Below are 20,490 nucleotides of genomic sequence, written 5' to 3'. Positions count from 1 at the left end.
TTCCCGATGTCAGACCTCGCGTGCATGTGAACAATAGTGTTAATTGCTATACCACCGGTCATTACGGTTCTGCGTGGATTTTACCGTTTATTAGATCATTGGGTTGCAGCTTAGGGCTTAGGTGTATCTATGGATCTCATGCGGTACAGGGTTATCCGGTGTAATTGCAACTTTGTATCCACACTAAATTCTCTTTTATGTGAATATATATGTACTTATTATAATTTCCGACGCATTTATGATTTAAATTTTTCTTTTAAAAAATATGTACCTAGATATCTAAGTAAGATTTGGGGGCCTATAAAGGCCACATTGTAGCAATTCATCTAAAAAGCAATATTGAAATTTGACATAATAAAAGTAAGTTCAATGTCAACAAATGTAAAATAGCAATCATCATCATCTTCCTAGCGTTATCTCGTTTTCACAGGTCAGCTTACCTAATCTGAAAATTTGACAGGTCCGTTTTTTTATACAGGCGAATGCAAGTCTGCCCTTCTAACCTGCGTAGGGAAAACCAGGCCAATACAGGTTAGGTCACATACCTCCGAAACGCATTTCTCCTGGTTGGTTTCCTCACGATGTTTTCCTTCACCGCTTAGCAGTCGAGAGATGGTAAAATGGAACATTTTTAATTGAGCCTTACTTAACTGTAAGTCTTGTCTGTTTGTTTAGTTTTAATTATTTGTAATTGACAAGTTTAAGAATATTTACTGGAATTAGCTTTAAGTAATTTTATTTCATTATTTGTAAAAGTTTTGAAAGTGAAATTAAAATCTTTGCGACCCGTTTAGCAAGTGTACTTTTTGAATAACGGTCAAAGGGTCTTGAAGGCTAGACAGATGACGTCATTCAACAGTAGTTTAGTTTGAATGTACCTTGAGTCAGTGTTTTTTTTATAATGGCAAATGACTAAGGGATAAAAAATGCTTCAATGAAATGTGTACTCAGTACAATTTGTCGTTTCGGATAAGTACGTGATTATATAAAACCGGCTGTAGCACTGTGTAGTACTATCTTGTTTTTAATCGCAGGTCGTCGGTTCGATTCTTGCCTAGGGCAATTATTTGTTTTTATTGAGTTCGATGTCTTTTGTTTGTCAATGCTATCTTGTATATTATTAACACCGCCGTGCAGTTATATTTTTGGATGGTTGGTTTTGTTTAGAATTTGGACTTGTACTTTCTACTGTACCTTTTTGCTTTTTTTGTACGTTTTTGTATATCGTGATTGTGCGTGCATTTTTTGTATGTTACGTAAGATCGATGTTACTATTAAATTATTTATTGTACACATAAATTAGTAACAAAAACGCAATGAAAATATGTAATAAAGATGGGCTTATGATCGGGCCGTCAGTGCGGTCCATTAAGAATACTTAGTTTTATTATTATTTTTATGATTTTGGTTTGCTTTTCTTCTTTTTTTTGTTAATGATTATTGTTTTCTTTTTGTTTTGTTTTTTCTTTTTTTCTATGTATCGATTTGCGTGTGGTTTCTGTCCTGTGTTGAATGTAATGTACCTGTCTGTCTGTGGTGTCCGGGAGTAATAAATGTTTCTTCTTTCTTTCTTTCTTTCTTGAAATCTCTTCCAGCGAACCCTGCATGGTGGATACTCACTGGCCTTCACTACTTGGTCAGTGACTGAGCAATTGAGCGAGATATTTATTCATGAATGTATTCAAATTCCAATGCAAAAATATCTTTGTTCATTAGTAACATAGTTACACTTTGAATCGTCATTTTTTAATCCGGGGAAAAGAAGCTGCAAAACCTCGGCACAGGGACTTAGACGTTCTTTTTTTAAAAAAAAAATAGTGTTATACAATTTTACGTAGTAATCTATTGCATCAACAGATGTCTATTAAATAATAGATACTTCTAGAAATTCCTAAGTGACAGGTGAATGGCCTAGGTCAAATAGACAGCTGAAGATGGTTGTTAGTAGAAACATCGGCCTATGTGGTCCAGAGGTTGTGCGTTGGACTTTCGGTGCGAATCTCGGTGGGGACATATCACAAAACTCACTTTGTTATACCTAGTTTGATTAAGAAATTACAGGCCGATCACCTGGTAGTTCGAAAGATGATCCGTGATGATGAGGTCGGTAATCTACCTCACAATCTATACTATGGATGAAGAATAGAAACTCGCCTACTTAAATAAAATAAATAAAGTAAAAAAAATCGATGTTTCATTAAAGTAGGTTTTACTACTAAATATAAAACGAGCTTCATTAATAAAATAATGATATTTTGGAAGGAAAATTAAAATATTGTTTATTTTGAGAAGGAAATCCTGTTCCGTGAGACGTATCTGATTACTTTGGTTAATATAGCACCATTTATATATGCGTAACGTTTGATTTTATCTCATAAAGGTCGTTTAATATTCAATATTATAATACAATGCAATTCCATACACTTGTTGCTACAAGTTGCTCTAGATTTCGCTGACAATAAAATATGATAGTACTAAATCGTTTTATACCAGTACTATTAAAGATCAGAATAGACGGTATTCAAAATAAATTACTTAAAGATGAAAAATCTTAAGGCGCTTTTAAGTTAATACAACCGTAATGTTTAAAGTCTTATAATTAAACCATTCGTTTCTGTATTTACGGAGTTATAATAAAACACCATTGTCACAAATAGCACCTCCAATTAATACCTATAAGTACAAGGTTTGGACCGCCGTAAGAGCAATGAAGCTATTCAGTCATTGCCAGTCTTTCAAACCTTTATTATTACATTTACCGTCATTATCATTACCCTTAATCAACCTGCTAATGTGTAAGAATACAGAGGAAATAATAAAATTAACGTTCACAGAATAAAATCTTCTTAAATGAAATAACGAATAAAACTGGCAGCATGAAAAGATAAAAAACAAACCGTAGTTTTTAAAGAATTAAAATTGGCTGCTTTTGTTTTTAAAGCTCTCTCAAAATTTGAATATGGAGCTAGCATTTCATGCGGGGATTTCAAATTTGACAAGTGCGGAAACGTTCAAAAACTCCCCCTGCATTAGTTCCCCACGCACGTCGTCGGCGAGAGAGTGCGTGCAACCCTTCATTACAACTACGACTATTATGGCGCAATCAAGCACTCGGCACATACGCGAAACTAAGGAAACAATAAAACAAAATTGACGTATAAAACCACTCCTTGGACTAATTCCGAGTCGAGCCTTTAGGCCTGTTGTATAAAATACATTAGACTATAATTTCTGAACGTATAGCAATGTTTTGTTCTAATAGCAGATACACTTACGTAATGCAATCAGATGTTATGTTTGAGTCTCAACTTTATAGTTTGATAAATTGAGTGTGCATGAGCAGTATAGTTTAAAGTTTATCCAGAAGTTTTTCTTGTCTTATCGAGAAGTCAAAAACGTTTAGTCAAATTGCTTCATAAAGCACTTTTATCGGGTTGTTATTAAAATGAAGTTTTGAATGAATATCTATAAATAAAATTTCCATACTAACTACTTCTTCAGTAACAAGTTTAGAAATCTCTGAGGGTCGTAAAACATGATAACTGGTGGAATTGCTTCCTTTTTAATGGTTGTGTGGAGTAAGGTAATAATGATTGGAGTGTAAAATTTACACTGACAACCCTTTATGTTCGCATACCTCCTTGGAGGCGGAAGGCGGTGATCATTTAAGTCAAGGCAATCTGAGACTCTGGTTACCAAGAGAATCCACTGCACCCTTTATCTAGTTCTTCATTAGGCATTTTTATTACGATCTCCATTTTAATTGTATTTTATAACTTTACAATATGTGAACTGTTGGTATACCTATCTAAATAAATTAAATTAAATTAATTATGGTTGATAAGAAGATACAATATAATATAATCCTTTATTATGTATAAGTAATTTAATAAATAAACAATATGTCTTCTAACTAAAAAAAAAAAAAAAAAAATTATGGTTGATTAAAAATAAGTGTTGGACATTTCAAATTCTACAAACAGTACTTAAAACTGTTGACTAGGTCAAAATCTGGTACAAATATCACTTTCCTTTCCTGTCTTCCTGTCATGCACCACTTGGAATATTGTTAAAATTTAATCTGGTCAATGAGGAAACCTTTGCGCTGATTAATTAAATCGATACAAAAAATATCCATGGAGAGTGATTCCCATTTAAATTGAGCACAAAAACAATTTAGGCAAATAAACAAACTTTAGGCATAGAATAAACAATACAAACTTCTTTGATTTGACACGAAAAGTTCAAGACTAACAGAGTAATTTATGTAGCAAACGAATAGAGGTAGGTACGTTCTTAGTTTGAAATAAGTAAGGTTTTTATAGCCAATGTTTGCCACAAGCTTAATGGAGCTGAGCCTTTCAAGTAAGATAACGTGGACGGTTGAATAGGTGATCTTAATTTACCTGAGAAAGGTTCCGGTTAACACTCGCTATCGATGCCTAATCGAATCGCATACACTGATTCATTGAAACGATAACGGAGCTTTTAGATATTTTAAACGGTTAGCAGGAATTTCAACATAGCCAACTGATTAACATACCTATTTTTATGAGCTATTGCAAGACTTATTCGTTTCCAATTAGAACAGAAGTCGTTCTAACGTGTGAAACTACCCACTACACTACCGATTCTGGTTAGCAATTCCAATTTTAAACACCAATAGTAATTTCTGTCAAAAAAGGTTCGTTCAGAAATCGGCACCTAAATATTCATTTTTCTTTTTTGCCACTTGTCTCTTATGTGACATTGATCAAAAATAGTCTGACAATGATTAGCGAAGGCCGGTTTTTGTTGTAATTATTTACCTACGTAGGTAATTGCTCATCCACAACGGCATTGTTAATCGACCTTTACTTTTTTTCAATAATTTTATTAATCTTGTGCAGTGTCGTAGGATTTATTATGTTGGGATCTAGATTACCTATGGATTTTTGACACTGAGCCATTGCGATGCGTTTGGAAACTGCAAGATCACTTGGCACTATTGTAAATCAGTCACAATTTCACAAATCGAAATTGTTACTAATAAATAACCGAAATAAAATATACTGTTCAAAAAATGTATCTAGTTTCGGGCACTTTCAGAGTTCACTCCTGACGGATGGCAATGAGTAATTTATGTTGTACTTACTGTGTGGTGGTGTTAGCGAAAGTGCTGAAACTGCGGAGGGTGGTACGGGCGGGAACATGTCCTGGTGCGGCGGGAACATCCGCGGCGGCGGCGGCGCCTCCGACTCTGGCTCTTCAGCCTCCTGCTTCGGCGGCGAGCGCGGCCGCGCCAGTCTCACGGCCTTCAGGCCTCCACTCGGCGAGCGTCGCATAGATAAGTTTTCAGGCGTATCCGACTCCCCGGAGCGGCGACGCGGTCGGGCCTGCTTGCGGCGCGGCTGTGGGCTGGCGGGGCTAGCGGGCGGGCTGGCAGCCGCGGGGCTGGCTCGTGCCGGGCTGCGGCCGGCGGGGCTGCGCCCGGTAGGGCTGCGGCCCGGCGTCGGCGGCGGCGAGCTGCGGCTCTCGTCGCGCTCCTGGTCCGCCAGGCCACGCACTTGCAGCGACTCGCCCGCGCGGATCACCGTGCCCAGCTGCTCCTGTGCCACCGATACCTCTCCACGGTACATGAAGTCCACGACTGCCTGCACCTCCCATCCTTGGAAGTCTTTGAGCACGATCACCGGGTGCTTGCACGGATTCTCGCTAAAGATCCTGCGGAACAGTGGGCTGCAGGCGCCGAGCAGCACCTTGTGTGCGCGCACGCGGCGCTCGGCGCACACGAGCGTGACGTCAACGAGCGTCTCCGCATGCAGCAGCGCTTCGAAGGAGCGTAGCAGGTGAGCCTGGTGGTTGTTCCAGCGCAGGCTGTAGTGCTCCTCGCCGGCCGGGCCGGGCTTGTCGTCCATCGCGCGCGCCGGGTCGGTCGCGTGTGGCGCGATGCCGCGGGGCGCGTGCGCTCGTGAGCGCCGCCCTCCGCCCGCTGGCACCCCGCACTCCAACCCTTTCGTCGCTCAAGTCGTCTTCCCGCCGGATCACGATCGCATCACACTCCTCGATTCACAAATAAAATTCTGGTTCGCGGCGAGATCACGATAGTCACAGAGAGTTCCGAATCGGTTCGGGCACTGCACACGCACGGAGCACTGCGTCGAGTGAGAGCGAGGGCGGAGGAGCACGAGCGAACGTGCGTCGTGTGCGGAGCGCGAGCGCGGAGTGAGGCCGGCGCGGCGCGCTGGCGGGGCGCGGAGTGTGGGGCGGGCCGGCGTGGTGCCCCGCCCCACAACATGTGTCACGTCCGAGCGTCACCGCGCCGCGTACCTACACATATGCTACATGTAACGCCTCCTCCACTCTTATGTATTTTTCGGATACCTACCGTGTGTGACCGAGTGTCGGCCGACCTCCAGGCGTCTTGTATCGGCGTCGCCGTGGCGTCTTATTTTGGTTGACATCTCGCGACCGTGGGAGGGAGAGGATTCGCCCGGGAGGAGTACGGAGCGAACGGGAGCCTTTGAAGCCTTTTAACGTGGGAAAAGGGATGAATTCTGTATTCGAACACGCTATATGTCTGTATCGTTCTAACCCTTGGTTCACTGGACGGTTGGAGTTAATAGAATCTTCGGTGGACGAATCTGAGAAAAATGGCCGTGAAGTTCATAGTAAATATTATTATGCGGAAAATGGTCCGTCCGCCACGAGTTGTGATTTTCCGTGTTCGCCGCTTTCAGTGGAAACCATTTATCATTCACCAACTGAGCGGGCACTACTTCGCTACCTGGGTAATACATTTGTCCGAAATAATGTGATATGATTTCAACAACTTTCAGGATTCTTTATTTAAGTATTTATAAAAAATGAAGAGTACCTACTGTTTTTTACCTATTAATATTTTATGATGAGAAACTAAGTAACTTAGGTATTTTGATACTAGGCTAAGCACGTATGAAGGTACTTACTTAATAAGCTTTCAAAATATTCTTACCTAGCATTTTAATAAATGAGATATAATTTTCATTCCCTTATCGAAATTATTAGGTATTTGAAGTAGGTGACTACTTAGTTTTGTTTTACTCCTGAGCGTATCCAGAGCCCTAAGTATTCAAGTGTTAAGTCTGATCATAGGACTCTATAGTAGGCATGTCTAAGTAAGTGTAGATTTATGGAGTTGTTTGTAAAACGACTTGTTTTTAAAAGACACACATAATCCGAATTTACTAATTGAGTTTAAACCTTTATATTCTCAAATTAACCGCATAATATAATAGACTATCTAAAACATTGTTTAAAGACAGTTATGAAATAAGTCGAGTCAGTAACAAAAGACTGAAATCCCGAGAAATTCAGCGAATTCCCGATTTCCTCCTGCTTTTGTTCCTTTTTTGATTTTTGGAACCGGAATATCCCGGGAATAATTTCTATCTGTAACTAAAGATTAACATAAATAAATGATAAGTTACTTACATCTAGTAGGGATATGAGTTAGAACCCAGACTTATACGAAGGACGACCCAGACTTATAAAATAAAAATCGAGATATGTTATCTGAAATGAACTGTGTTTTTGAAGTTGAGCAAGATTTTGAAATCCTTTGATTTCGATTCTGCACACTTTATTTTAATACGCGTCTTCATTCCGTAAACTACAAATTATTTTTACACAACTAAAAATACACAGGACAGGCTATAAAATATAACAGTACAGAAATGTTGTTCAATAACTCATATAACACTTACCTACTGTAAAATTATATTTATGTTTATATCTCCTTACGAAACCTATACTTACTAGGTGTTCTGATGAGAAGTGTACTTACCTATATGTATTTAATTATGTTATATCACCACGCTAAACATCTCCTAACGACCAATTTTTTTTCCAGCCAACTTTCTCCTCGAGATAGCCAACTTAAATTTCAAGGCTACGTAAATAAAAGAGGATTTTCCTTGTAAGTTCGCTTCAGTTTTTTTAAGTAACGCTTCTTCAAAGTATTTGGGTGTCAAACAATAAACTTTTTATCGTAAACATCTTTGTTATCCTTTCGGAGTGGGTAGAGAGTGGTGTATTAACGATCTTGACAAATAGGACAGGTACTTTTTGTTAAATGTCAAAACATTTTTTTCAATCATGAAAATTATTGCTTAAAAATCATTTAAAAAAGTATAGCAAATATTCTAAGTTTGATAAAGGAATGTGGGAATTTATTTAAATTCGAGTATTTTAAACATCGTGAGGAAACCACATTCCCGAGAAATGCATTTTCGGGAAATGTGACCAAACCTGTATTGGGCTGGTTTTCCCTTCGCGGGTTGGAAAGTCAGACAGGCAGTCGCGTTTCTAAAACCGGACTTGTCAAATCTTCAGGTTAGGTAAGCGGACTCTGTGAAAAACGGGATAATGCTAGGGAGATGATGAATCAAATTCGAGTAGTTTATATTTTATAAGTCATATCGACATCGTAGTCAATATAGACATTCGCACTTGTTTAGGAGTAACTTTTAGACATTCCAACGACGTCATAAGAACATACTTAGTAGGACTCGTTACTAATGATTAGGTTACTCAGAAATTCCAAACTGTAAGCCGACGACATGCAAAATGACCATACCAAACCCGTGTTTATAGCTAGTTGTATGGCCGGTGTCCTTTGCAATGTATTAAACAATTGCTTTTTTTCTTGGCGGCCCTTCCTAACGGGACGAACAGGTAGGGCGTAGAACTGGCTATAACAATGGCTATTTTACATCCGTACTTGACTGTTAACAAATATTGCACATGGGATTTTACGTCAATACTGAGTAAAGAATTACCCATGCGTTAGGATGGAAAGTGTTTTAGGCTCACGTTTGACCACAATCTCACCTGATGGTAAGTACTAGCACACTCACGCGTACCTAGCAAATCCCTATCCACTAGCCTTCAAAACTCCCAGATTATTACGAGTTGGTAAAACAGACGACGGAAGACAGTTCCAGTCCTTTGCCGTTCGCGGCAAAAAGGAAGATTTTGTGACGTATAGGGACCGGGTTTCGAACCCAGGACCTCCAGATCGTGAGCTCAACGCTCAACCACTGTACCACTAGTTAGTAGCCCTTATGCCCTGTGACGTTATCGCAGGTTGCTTTACCAGCGTAAGGACGTGACAAAGATTTTCCCAAGTAACATCTAATGCACCTACATTGCTGTGAAGTCCAGACGTGTGTTATTGAGGTAAGGCGTATTCTTTCTCCTTTCATATTATAAAGGACAGCCTGTGGCTTTAGGAAATTGTGATCAAAACCCCCAATATTTTCTACAGTTAAAGTTGTTCGTATATGTTTTCCATCTGTTTTTGGCAAAGCACCGAAGTACTAAACACTGGACACTGTGGCTGTTTATTGGACCGCCGAAGTGAGACATTACAAGGGACGAAGGGGGAAGGTTCGTAGTACCTATTATCACAGATTAGGTAATAGGCCACTTGACAACCTAATCAAATGAGATACTTTTTACGAAACGTCAAAACGGAAGTTTTCTTTGGAGTTTTGTATGGAAATACCATACTGTGACGTCATCAATAAAAGCGCTCAAACGTCGTACTCGTTGTTACTGAATTCGTAAATTAAATTCGAAAATAAGTCATTAAGTAAAATAAGATTGATTTTTGAACATCATAGACTGGCTTCTATTTCTAGATTGGCATTTTATAATTTATCTTTGACTCCGTCAAATACCCAATACTTACTACTAAATTTGGATTAGAGCAAGTATTATCTATGCCAATATACCACTATGGCGGCGGCGATAGGTTATCCACCATACATATTGTATAATAAATAGTCGTTTATGTTGAAGGATGTATATTTTTAGAATTATATAATCAGTTAAAAGTAATTGCTTTACTCCCACTTCAGGTGAGAATTTAACTGTCTAAAACAAAATACTTGGTATGGACTCAAAACGTAACAAAGGTCTTTGACATTGCCAATAATGCGCTAGGCAAAAAATACAAATAGACTCGGACTCGAGTTCACAGTAAGGAAAAAAAAAACATATTTTTTTTATTAGTCACCTTGTTTTTGTCTCAAATGATAATGGCTACGACGAACATGCCATTAAGAGGGATTAGAACATATTACCATATCAGTGTAATTTTCTTTAATCACTTAATACGGATTATGTTGAAGTAATTTTGTAAAAATGTATCAAGTTAAGCGAAAGTGCTATTCGGGTTTTTTTGTTTTGTTTTACCTTATTTTAAGAATATAATTAATTAATGTAGTGAATAAATATAAGTACCTACCTCAATGAGATTATTGCCAGATATAACGTGTTAAATAAACTTTTATTTATAATTTAATTCATTGATTCATTTGAGACGGAGTTGTTTTTATGTATTGTTATTCGGTTTTAAGTGACCAATGATTAAATATTTATGATTCACACATTTCGCATGTACCTACTACTACTATGAAAAATATTAAATTACTTATTTACATTTTAAAGTCCATGACAGTCAGAAAAAACACTAGTAGGTACCTACCATAAACATACATGCATTATATAAACCCCGCCCGTAATCCCTAATGGGATGCGTAGAGCCACAAGTAATCAAAGACAATTTGCAGTCACTGTTGATATAAATAAAGTCCTAATATGAATGTATGATGAACCTTATGGTATTAGAAATGACACAATCCCTGTGTCAGATTTTACGACATGCCCCGGAGCCAAGCAGCTGAACGTGTTCTATGATTTTTATTCGCTCCAACTCCAGCATAGAACCTACCATAAACGTTTAGACAATTCCGGGACGGAACACTAAAAGTAACCTCAAATTCTAAGTAATGCATAAGTAATGCGTAGATCGCGGGCTGAATACAAATAGGAATTCAAATGTTTTCGCGGAGGTCTACACAAACAAAGTACTTAGTACATGTTGCTTTTAAACGTCATTAGTGGCGTGGGAAATAGGCAAATAATTAAGTGATGTAAACAATACGAATTTTGAATCATAATGCTTTCACCAACCTAACCATTATAGACGGCGAAATATTTTTATAATTATTTGTATGTCGTTTCCATATCTCGGGCCCATGGAGTCCCGGACGAAGCCAACACGTAGGCCCCTTATTACAATTTAATGTAAATTTGGTTTGACACCAACCGTATGCACTATGGGAGTGCACCCAAAGATATCTCATGGTTCATGTATTCTATTGCATGTTTTTATTTTGTGTTTCATTGCACATTATGGAAACAAAGGCTGAGCTATTGGGTTGGGGGTTAGTGGACCGGGATACTGAGGCTATGGGGGACTATGGCGCCTGATCGACTAATGACAAAGATAGAATGAGCAGGAGGTGACTCGCCACTCACTGGATGAGCCACCTATCTAGCCGAAGCGCCAGGACGGCAAGGCAGCATGTTTGTGAGCAGCTCAGGGTGTCGAGAAGTGTACACCGCTATATTATAATTTGAATAATTTCTGCTGTTCATACCTGGTTATAACATAGCTATGAAGTATATAAATATAACATTAATAACGTGACTAAAATGCCCAGTAGTCGGTCATTGCACACTAATTCAATAAGATTGTAAATCACCACGCGATTTGATTATTAACGATATTCACATTATTTTGTTAAGGGAAACAGAAGGATTTTTAATTAAAGAGTTTGATAAATTTACGTTCAGAAAATATAAATTTAATGGAGTTCCATACTCCTTCAGTTGATTGAGGGCAGGCCTGTGACAAGGCATAAATGTAACTTATGTTTATGTATGTCTCCAATATCTTACCCTTATGTTACTCTTTTGTACAGGTACCTTCTTCTCTTCTATCGTGTGGGTTGTGTGGTGGACTACCAACCCCATCAACCCTGGTATAGGTACGTATTAATAACTGACTTCAAAAAAAAAAAGAAGGAGGTTATCAATTTGACCAGAATGTATGTAAAATTGTTGGAATTAGACTATACTCGTATATATGTTAGCCTGTATGCCAAACATAGGTGTATAAATGTGCTGTCAAGATATGAATTTTCTTCCCAAAATAACTCAAATAAAAGCGCCATAATAAACAAAACGCGGCGAACATTTTTCATCGCAAAAGTTAGTAGGGCGAATGGTCCCGTGCGTGACCCATACATCACGTCGATTACCATTACGTGTGTGCGATTAGTGTAGATAACATCGCCGCTTAATAAAGGTGCCCGAAACTGACCGAAACATGCCCACTCACCCTGTTTTTGAGTGGGCTTGTTAATACTATGAATTGTTTTTTTTTGTTTGTATGTTTCGGGGTGGAAAGTTAGTTGGTAGAGTTGGTACATATTGAGTGACTTTAGGGATTTTCTCCACTTGGTACATTATCGACAGATAATTTAAAAAAGTAAAAAAATTAAGGTATCAAAAGTAATTTACTTTAATCATTCTTATCTATAAAGCATGTCAAATATCAACTTGTATTTTGTTAGTCTACTTCTTTTTATATTCAGCCTCTGTCTACCCTATTTGTGTGACAGTGCGAGATAGTAAAATGTATATAACCTGTAGGTAAAAAGTATACTTATTAAAGTGTATCAGTTTCATGTTTCAGCGTAAGCTACGAATAATTTTAAAAGACAATAAATTATATTTGAAACAGTAACGAAACATCCGATAGATGGCGTTGCTAGTAATTGAAATTCATAGCGCTTGAAGGAAAATAAGGTATTTATTGAAAAAATATTAACATAATAATATGAGTAGCATAACATTAGTAGTTCTGAATAATTTGTTTAATAAATTAGTGTTATTTATAAGTCTCACTCAAAAAAGCGCATTTACGTACTGTACCGAACTGTGAAAATTAAAAAAGAAGGTTCCGACCAAGACATTCCATTCGAAATGAATCAACAATTCATCATACATACATGCACAAACTTCTAAATTCAAAATCTCTAATGGGGTAGGCAGAGCCACAAAACCAAAAAAAAAAAGAAATAAAATCAGGTACCTACTTATACCGCGCGTAGGCAAACTCTGGTGTAAAATGCTAGTCTCATTCGCTTAATAAAACAGCCAAAAACATGTCGTTTCACCCCATGTGGGTAATTACTAATAACGCACGAGTAATTGAGGAAATCTTTGTTGCCTTTCAATGCAAAAGGCACCATTTCGTCTTTGGTCGTTACGACTTTTTCGTTTCCGACTGCAATATACTTCTCTAACAAACTTAAAGCTTAAAGGTAGTAACAGACAGTTACAAAGTAATACATTTTACAGCTGAAAGTAGTTACAGTGTTGGAAGGTAAAGGAAATTTTAATAATACGTTTTAATTCGAAGGTGTAGGTTAATCGACCACGATTATATTGTCAAAATGTTTCATTATTGTTACGATAGTTTGAATGGGTGTTTACTGTTTAATTGTAGAGTTAGTAATCTGATTTTCTTTTGTTAAAATGTAATATGAGCTAAATAAATTGCGAAATGTAGAGTACAGCCATGAGCAATATCATGTACCTGGCTTAGAACCCTGTCGCACTATCATATTTGACATTTAAAGAAACTTACGGTTTAATTTGTCAAAATAGTTAATGTGACATGGTTTCAAAGAGTATACATATTAGTACTAGTGACAGTATAAATATACTTACATGATATAAACAGCCTCTATACGCCCTACTGCTGGGCACAGGCCTCCCCTCGATCAACCGGAGGGGGTATGGAGTACAAAATAATATAATTTAATAAATAAAAAAGATAAGTTTAGGGATGTTAGTAGGTAGACCCCATACCCAAGTCGCCAAAAGACAATTTGCAACCACTTTTCGTATTGCTGAGCATATAAATAATCATCTGTATAAGGTTACCATTTTAAACACATACATACATAAACTCACGCCTATTTCCAACCGGGGTAAGCAGAGACTATGGAATTCCATTTGCTTCGTTCCTGAAACACTTCTCTTACTCCCTCCACATTCATCAATCGTATCATTCTAAAGAACAAGATAAACTAAAAAATAAACATAATTGAGCTCTTCATTCATTTTACTTCACACAGTTCCAATATTTCGTAAAAATAACATCTTTTTTTAAAATGTATATACGCCCGTAATCCCTAATGGGGTGGGCAGAGCCACAAGTAATCAAAGACAACTTGCAGCCACTGTTGATACGATGTCGTAAGTTGGATATGATGAAGCTTATGGTGATAAGGGATCAGCCGATCGCCCATAACATTAGTCCATCATGTTAGAGGTCTTTGCTTTTTACAAAAGACCGAAATTTGTTGTTTAGTATTTTCGATATTTTTACCACATGCCTAACCAATATAAAACAAACTTTACGAACTGACAGAAAAGTGCATACTTATACGTGACGTACACGTAACAAAAGGCTGCGATGCACAAGTGCAGTCAAAGTGCAGGCGACGCGACGGTGCGAGAAAATGAATATTTTGGAAGACGTCCGTCGCGGGAAGCTTACTACAGAGCAGTGTGGATACAGAGGCTGCAAGGTTTTTGGAAGAAAACAATGTTTTTTAAATGATGATGATGATGAAGCGGTCAGGTACGCAGGATATATTAAGGTACGCAGACGTTCGCGCGCATTTAATAAATATACTTCTATTAACATAATTAATACCGCTTACATATTCTATAAAACATATCATCGGCCTTGTACGTCTGTTTTAGACGATTTATGACTTCATTGCCTCGAAGAAATGCACTTTCTTTCATGGCTGTGCAAGCCAATCCTAGAGCGGCAAACTCTAGCACACACAGCAAAAAGTAAGTTGGAGATAAAACATAAGTTGGAGAAGTAATAGTTATAACCAACTTAGTAAATGCCTATTAGCACCTAAAAAGGTATGTAACTGTACCTAAAGTGCCTGTTTGTGTCATAGTAAGGGGGAAAATGATTTTGTCCGGCCAAGTAGTTAATGCCATCTGCGGCAAATCTACAATAAGTCACGTCAAAAAAAAAGGGAAAATGCTGCAAGTATGGTCAGAATACTACTTAAGTTTTAATAGCCCAGAACTTGACCTCAGAAACCAAAATTTAAGAAAGCTATACGAATGCAATCAAGATAAATTTATATGATTTCTGAAATGTATTCAAATTCGTCTATGTTATGATGATTTGATCCTTTTTCCATCGTGTGGATTGCGAGGTGAATTACCAACCCCATCAATCCTGGTGTCAGGGTTATTACTGAGCCGCCATAGGCTCCTGACATGACTCATGTAACGACTACGTACTTAAATCAGTAAGTAATAACCGGGATCAACGGCTTAACGTGCCTTCCGAAGCACGGATCTTTTTACTTTTGATGATGATTTGTAGAGACAGTATGACGCCTGTATCCCCGGGGTAGGCAGAGGTGTATGTATCCTCGCTGGCTATATGGTCCAAAATCACATATATTCTCTTCTCTCGTGTTGTATTGTCAGACCAATAATCGACATATTAGGTATACTCTTCCGTTCGCTTTTCTGTGTTCTTTCACTACTCTGCCCAACTCCTTCATGCATGCGATGTTCATATCAGTCGGAGCTTCGTGTTGGAGCTGCAAAAACTTGGAAAAAAAATCTTAGCCCACGTCGGTACTTGTCTGGGAACTTGCACTGTACTTAGATTAGTTTGCAACTCTTATAGGCAACTTACAGGCAAGTTACAAGCAGTGCAGGCTTGTTTACGATGCCGGATGGCTCATGCTCATTTCTCACTTCTATGATTGTCGGAATGCGAAGATAAGTTCTATTGCGTTTGAATTAGTTTTGAACTTTTTTATTTTAAATTATAATTTAAAATTTATTAGATTCTAAAAAAAAATATTAGATTCTATTTTTAAATACGTGTTTTACTTTTAAGTACGTTTCATATTTATTATTCTGGTTGACTGAAGGGAAGTCTGTGCTCAGTAGTGGGACGCATTAATTTGTGTTCTTATTTTGAAAGTTTGATAATGATAGAATGCGAAGCTAAGTTCTATTGCGTTTGAATTAGTTTTGATAAAAAAGTTCAAAATTATTATATTCTATTTTTAAATACGTGTTTTACTTTTAAGTACGTTTTATATTTATTATTCTGGTTGACTGAAGGGAAGTCTGTGCTCAGCAGTGGGACGCATTAATTTGTGTTCTTATTTTGAAAGTTTGATAATGATAGATTGAGGAATGTATGCCCTGTCTAACGTAGTGAACTGATTGTAAGTAGTACGTACAGATCACGCTTATTCCCTCTAGGGTAGGCAGAGACTATGGAATTCCACTTACTACGATCTTGACAAACCAGTTTCGCTTCTTCCACTCACCTCAAAGTCTTCATGCTAGCAGGTTTAGAGTACGCTTATAAAATAAATCTTTGTATTCTCTTCACAAAAGTAACACAAATTATGTAAACTTACCTAGGGTAATGATACACACTATAGTGCCTTTGTGAGAGACTGGTGTCGATACTAGGACCCTGTGTGACAGATCACCAGGCTCCCAACCTCTTACGGAACTCCTAGTTTATAACCTTAGAACTATAGGAAAGTGAAGCCAAAACAAAAACATAAAATATCAAAATTGAGTGGTACACAAAAGAAGTATGTAAAGTAAACCGTAAAGATTCTGTGTGCGTTTGAGTGCGTGTGTGTTTGAGTGTGTGTGTGTGTGCGTGTGTCTGTCTGCTGTCTGCTAGTCCTACGACACGACCGTATCTTGGGATCGGAAACTAGCTGTCCTAGCCCCTAGCAGCATCCAAACTCTTGACTGTACAGATTATATTATCGATTGCAAGTTGTGTTGTCATGCGGCTCTGCCCACCCTGGTAAGGATTACGGTCATATCATTATGTTTTAAAGGACATGGCGGTCTAGAAGACTTGCCTAGGATGATAATCAGAAATCAGAATCATTTATTCAACGTAATTATCATGGATAAATTTGTTAAAGGTCAATGTAACATTTTTGAATTTACGTCATTTCACAAGGTGTTACGGCTGAGGAGAAGAAATGACAAGAAACGGCAACAGCAACACATCTTTTAAATCAAAGATAAAAAGGAATGCATTCAAACATTTTCTTATCTCCAATTTCTGCCAGTAAGTAGTTTTTTTTATAATAAAGAGCTTGGTTCTAAATTTAAATTGTGACACACGATAAGTCTAATACCGAAATCCGGTACCGGACTTGCACCAATGAGTTATTTTTTTTTTTTTTTATTTATTGTTGAAAACATTTTACATAAAGATACAATTGAATCGCATTGCTAAACCTTGCAGGTTTGTCTCAATGCAATATTCCGCTATTGTTACAGTTTGTACTTCAGAAGTATACCACTAATTAATATTACTATTCAACAAATAAAGTACACATGTCAAACGCCAAACGCATACATGTACGAAAGAACCGGTAGGATAGGTAATTCGCCACAAGTGAGGCGCATCATACCTACGTATGAGCGGGCGATTCCGAGAAACTGGCAAGCAGCAAACAAGTAAACAAGATAGTAAACAGGGTGCTCCAAATTCACACATCAAGTCACATACTTTGTAGGTTTTCAAACATGTACCTTTTTAATATATTGTTGAGGTTTTTTGGTGTGATTTTATGCCTAATTTCAATTTATATTAATTTATCTTAAGTGCAGTTTTCACTAACACAGTTGGCTCGACCATTATAAACGGCGATACGCATCATCACCTATCAAGTTCGTCTAATAGAAAGCTCGTTGAGGCGTGGGTACTTAGTTCACCTTGTGATGTATGTACTTCTGACTACCCCAATTGCTATATAAATCCTGGGCTTATGTTATGTTGAAATTTCTGTTTAGCAATAAGGCCGTCTATTGTGCTTATTGTATTCGTCTGTACATGTCCTGTGTTTATATGCAATAAATAATTATTGACTGATTGATTGAAATCTTATAATTGATAAACATGGAAATTATCATTCGTTTGTACTTGGGAATGCGATAATTGCTGAGGGACATTACTTTAAGATACTAGAAATACTGGAAGTACTGTAGGTATACCATTCCCCCCTCCTCTGACTATTACCCCCCCCCCCAACAATAGGAACAGCTCCAAATCAATTTCAAAACTAGAATCACAGTGATTTTGTAACAAGATGGCCAAGATATAGTTAGATAAAGATAAAATATAACCTTTACAATTGAATTCTAGTCACGAAACGCGGGTAGTAGAGACATCAGAGGGATCTTGATAGCTGTTTTTGGAGTGACAACTGTATAATGGGCTATCTGAGCATACCATAATCATCTATAATCAACTATCTCGAGTGTGTCGGTACATAAATCATGTGTTGATGTCTTAATAATACTTACACTTCACTCACTTCACTTCATTTCACTTCGCTTTGAGGTAAGTAAGATGATCCGGGATTCGCAAGGCACGTTAAGCCGTTGGTCCCGGTCATGTAAGTGAGTAATCGTTACATGAGTCACGTCAGAGGCCTTTGGCGGCTCAATAATAACCCTGACACCAGGGTTGATGAGGTTGGTAATTGGGTAGCCAGGTCAAAGATAAATTATGAAATTCTGATTATTAAATAAAGGTGACATAAAACGTTTTCTTTTTTTTTTGTATTTAACTTATTTATATATTTTAATAAGGAAAAATGTAATAATAAATGTGAGATTTTGTCAAATTATTCTATGACGTAACACAGGTTGCTTTTTCATAGGAATTCCATAGTAATTTTTTAATTTTGACGTATAGTAAAAAGTATCTGATTTGAGTAAGTAATTCGAAACTAGCCTATTCACCTCACAACCCACACGATAGAAGAAGAAAACTTATAAGTAGGCTAGCTTATTACGGTGAAGACTCTACAAATTTTCCTTTACCTTACTTATTTTGAAAGTAAATAAGGTTATGTTTGCGTCCTTTTATTTTGTGGGCTTTTTTGGGAGTGAATGCGACGTTTACAAAATATTGGCCATGTGCGTCAAAAATAATTTAAAAATAGCCATTTAAGCAAAAAATGAAGAAATAACACTTATTTTTAAATTATTTAATGGCAAATATATTTTTTTAGTGATAAGGCCAGTGATTTAGTTTTTACCTACACATATGCAAACTCCTTGTCTTTTGGACTTCCATACTTTTTGTAAAAATAAATTACTTGAAATGTCTTATTTTAAATAATTATTTACTTTATTTTCATCATTTTTATATTCATATTAAGAACATCATAATAGGTGCTACGCCGAAGCCATCTTTGTTTGCGATTAACATAAGTACTATTTATATTTTATTGTAATACTTAGGTAATTTTTTTTGTATGTATATACTTATAAAATTCTACTATTACTATAGTATCTCAACAATATAATATCAATCAATATATTTATAACTCTCTCTAGAGATTCATGTACAAGGTTTGCAGTGCAACATGTAAGACATGTTCTCGGCCCGATGTGGTGCGGTATGGCCGCGGTATAGATGCGGTAATGAATCAGATGTGTATCGCCGACGTGTGGGAACGTACGCCCGAAATACCCGCAGTAAATACTGGCTCGCGTGCCGTCGAGGCAAGCTTGGAACAGTGTTAGAACCGGCAATGTGTTTTATTTCAAACTTCTTAAGACTTCTATACATTCTCTCCCTATACAAGCGCTCCCTATTTGTCCGGCCAAGTAGTTAACGTCACTTGAAGAATACCTCCCATAAGTCAAGTCTAAAAGCCAAGTGGCTGCAAGTATACCGTACAGGTTTCCTGCTGCATACGTGTAAGATGTGGAATGAGCTTCCCTCCGAGGTTTTCCCACTGCGCTGTGATAAGGAGTACTTTAACAGCCTCAATAGTTCGAACAGCCTCCGGGGTCCAGTGGTTGAGCGTCGGGCTCACGATCACGGTCCCGGGTTCGAATCCCGGTGGGGACGTATCACAAAAATCACTTTGTGAGCCCTGGTTTGGTTAGGACATTGTAGTGTCCGTAAGTAAGATTATCCGTGCTTCGGAACGGACGTTAATACGTTGGTTCCGGTTACTACTTACTGATGTAAGTACGTAGTCGTTACATGAGCCATGTCAGGGGCCTTTGGCGGCTCAATAATAACCCTGATACTAGGGTTGATATGGTTGGTAATCCACCTCACAACCCACACGACTTTATACACGAGGTAGATTTTATATTTGGATCTTAGATAAATGATATCACGTGGTATTCAGGATTTCATCATCTCCCTAGCATTATCCCGTTTTTTACAGGGTCCACTCACCTAACCTGAAGATACGACAGGTCCGGTTTTTTACAGAAGCGACTGCCTGGCTGACCTTCCAACCCTCGAAGGAAAAACCAGTCCAATACAAGTTAGGTCACTTAACCCTAAAAAATGCATTTCTCGGGAATGTGGGCTTCCTCACGATGTTTTCCTTCACCGCTGAGCATGTGATAATAATTTATGATCCAAACATTAATTCGAAAACAAATTCGACAATCATTAATTTAGGCCTGTGCTGGATTCGAATTTGCGACCTCACAATGAGCAAGCGTTCTACCAACTGGGCTACCACGGCT

General features: G+C 37.7%; 1 protein-coding gene across 1 annotated transcript in view; it reads right to left on the bottom strand.

The window, feature by feature from the left end:
• LOC126373983 (protein jim lovell) overlaps positions 1 to 6,187 on the bottom strand; it is a 37,385-nt gene extending 31,198 nt beyond the window's left edge. The window contains exon 1 of the mRNA XM_050020412.1: positions 5,135 to 6,187. Within this exon, the coding sequence (XP_049876369.1) occupies positions 5,135 to 5,897 (763 nt within the window). The 5' untranslated portion in view covers positions 5,898 to 6,187. The remainder of the gene's footprint in view (positions 1 to 5,134) is intronic.
• Between the last annotated feature and the right edge of the window lie 14,303 nt (positions 6,188 to 20,490).

The sequence above is a fragment of the Pectinophora gossypiella genome, chromosome 16 (assembly GCF_024362695.1).
Source record: "Pectinophora gossypiella chromosome 16, ilPecGoss1.1, whole genome shotgun sequence".
NCBI lineage: Eukaryota > Metazoa > Arthropoda > Insecta > Lepidoptera > Gelechiidae > Pectinophora > Pectinophora gossypiella.
Note: the sequence above shows the minus strand (reverse complement) of the source record. Positions and strands in the feature narration are given on the sequence as shown.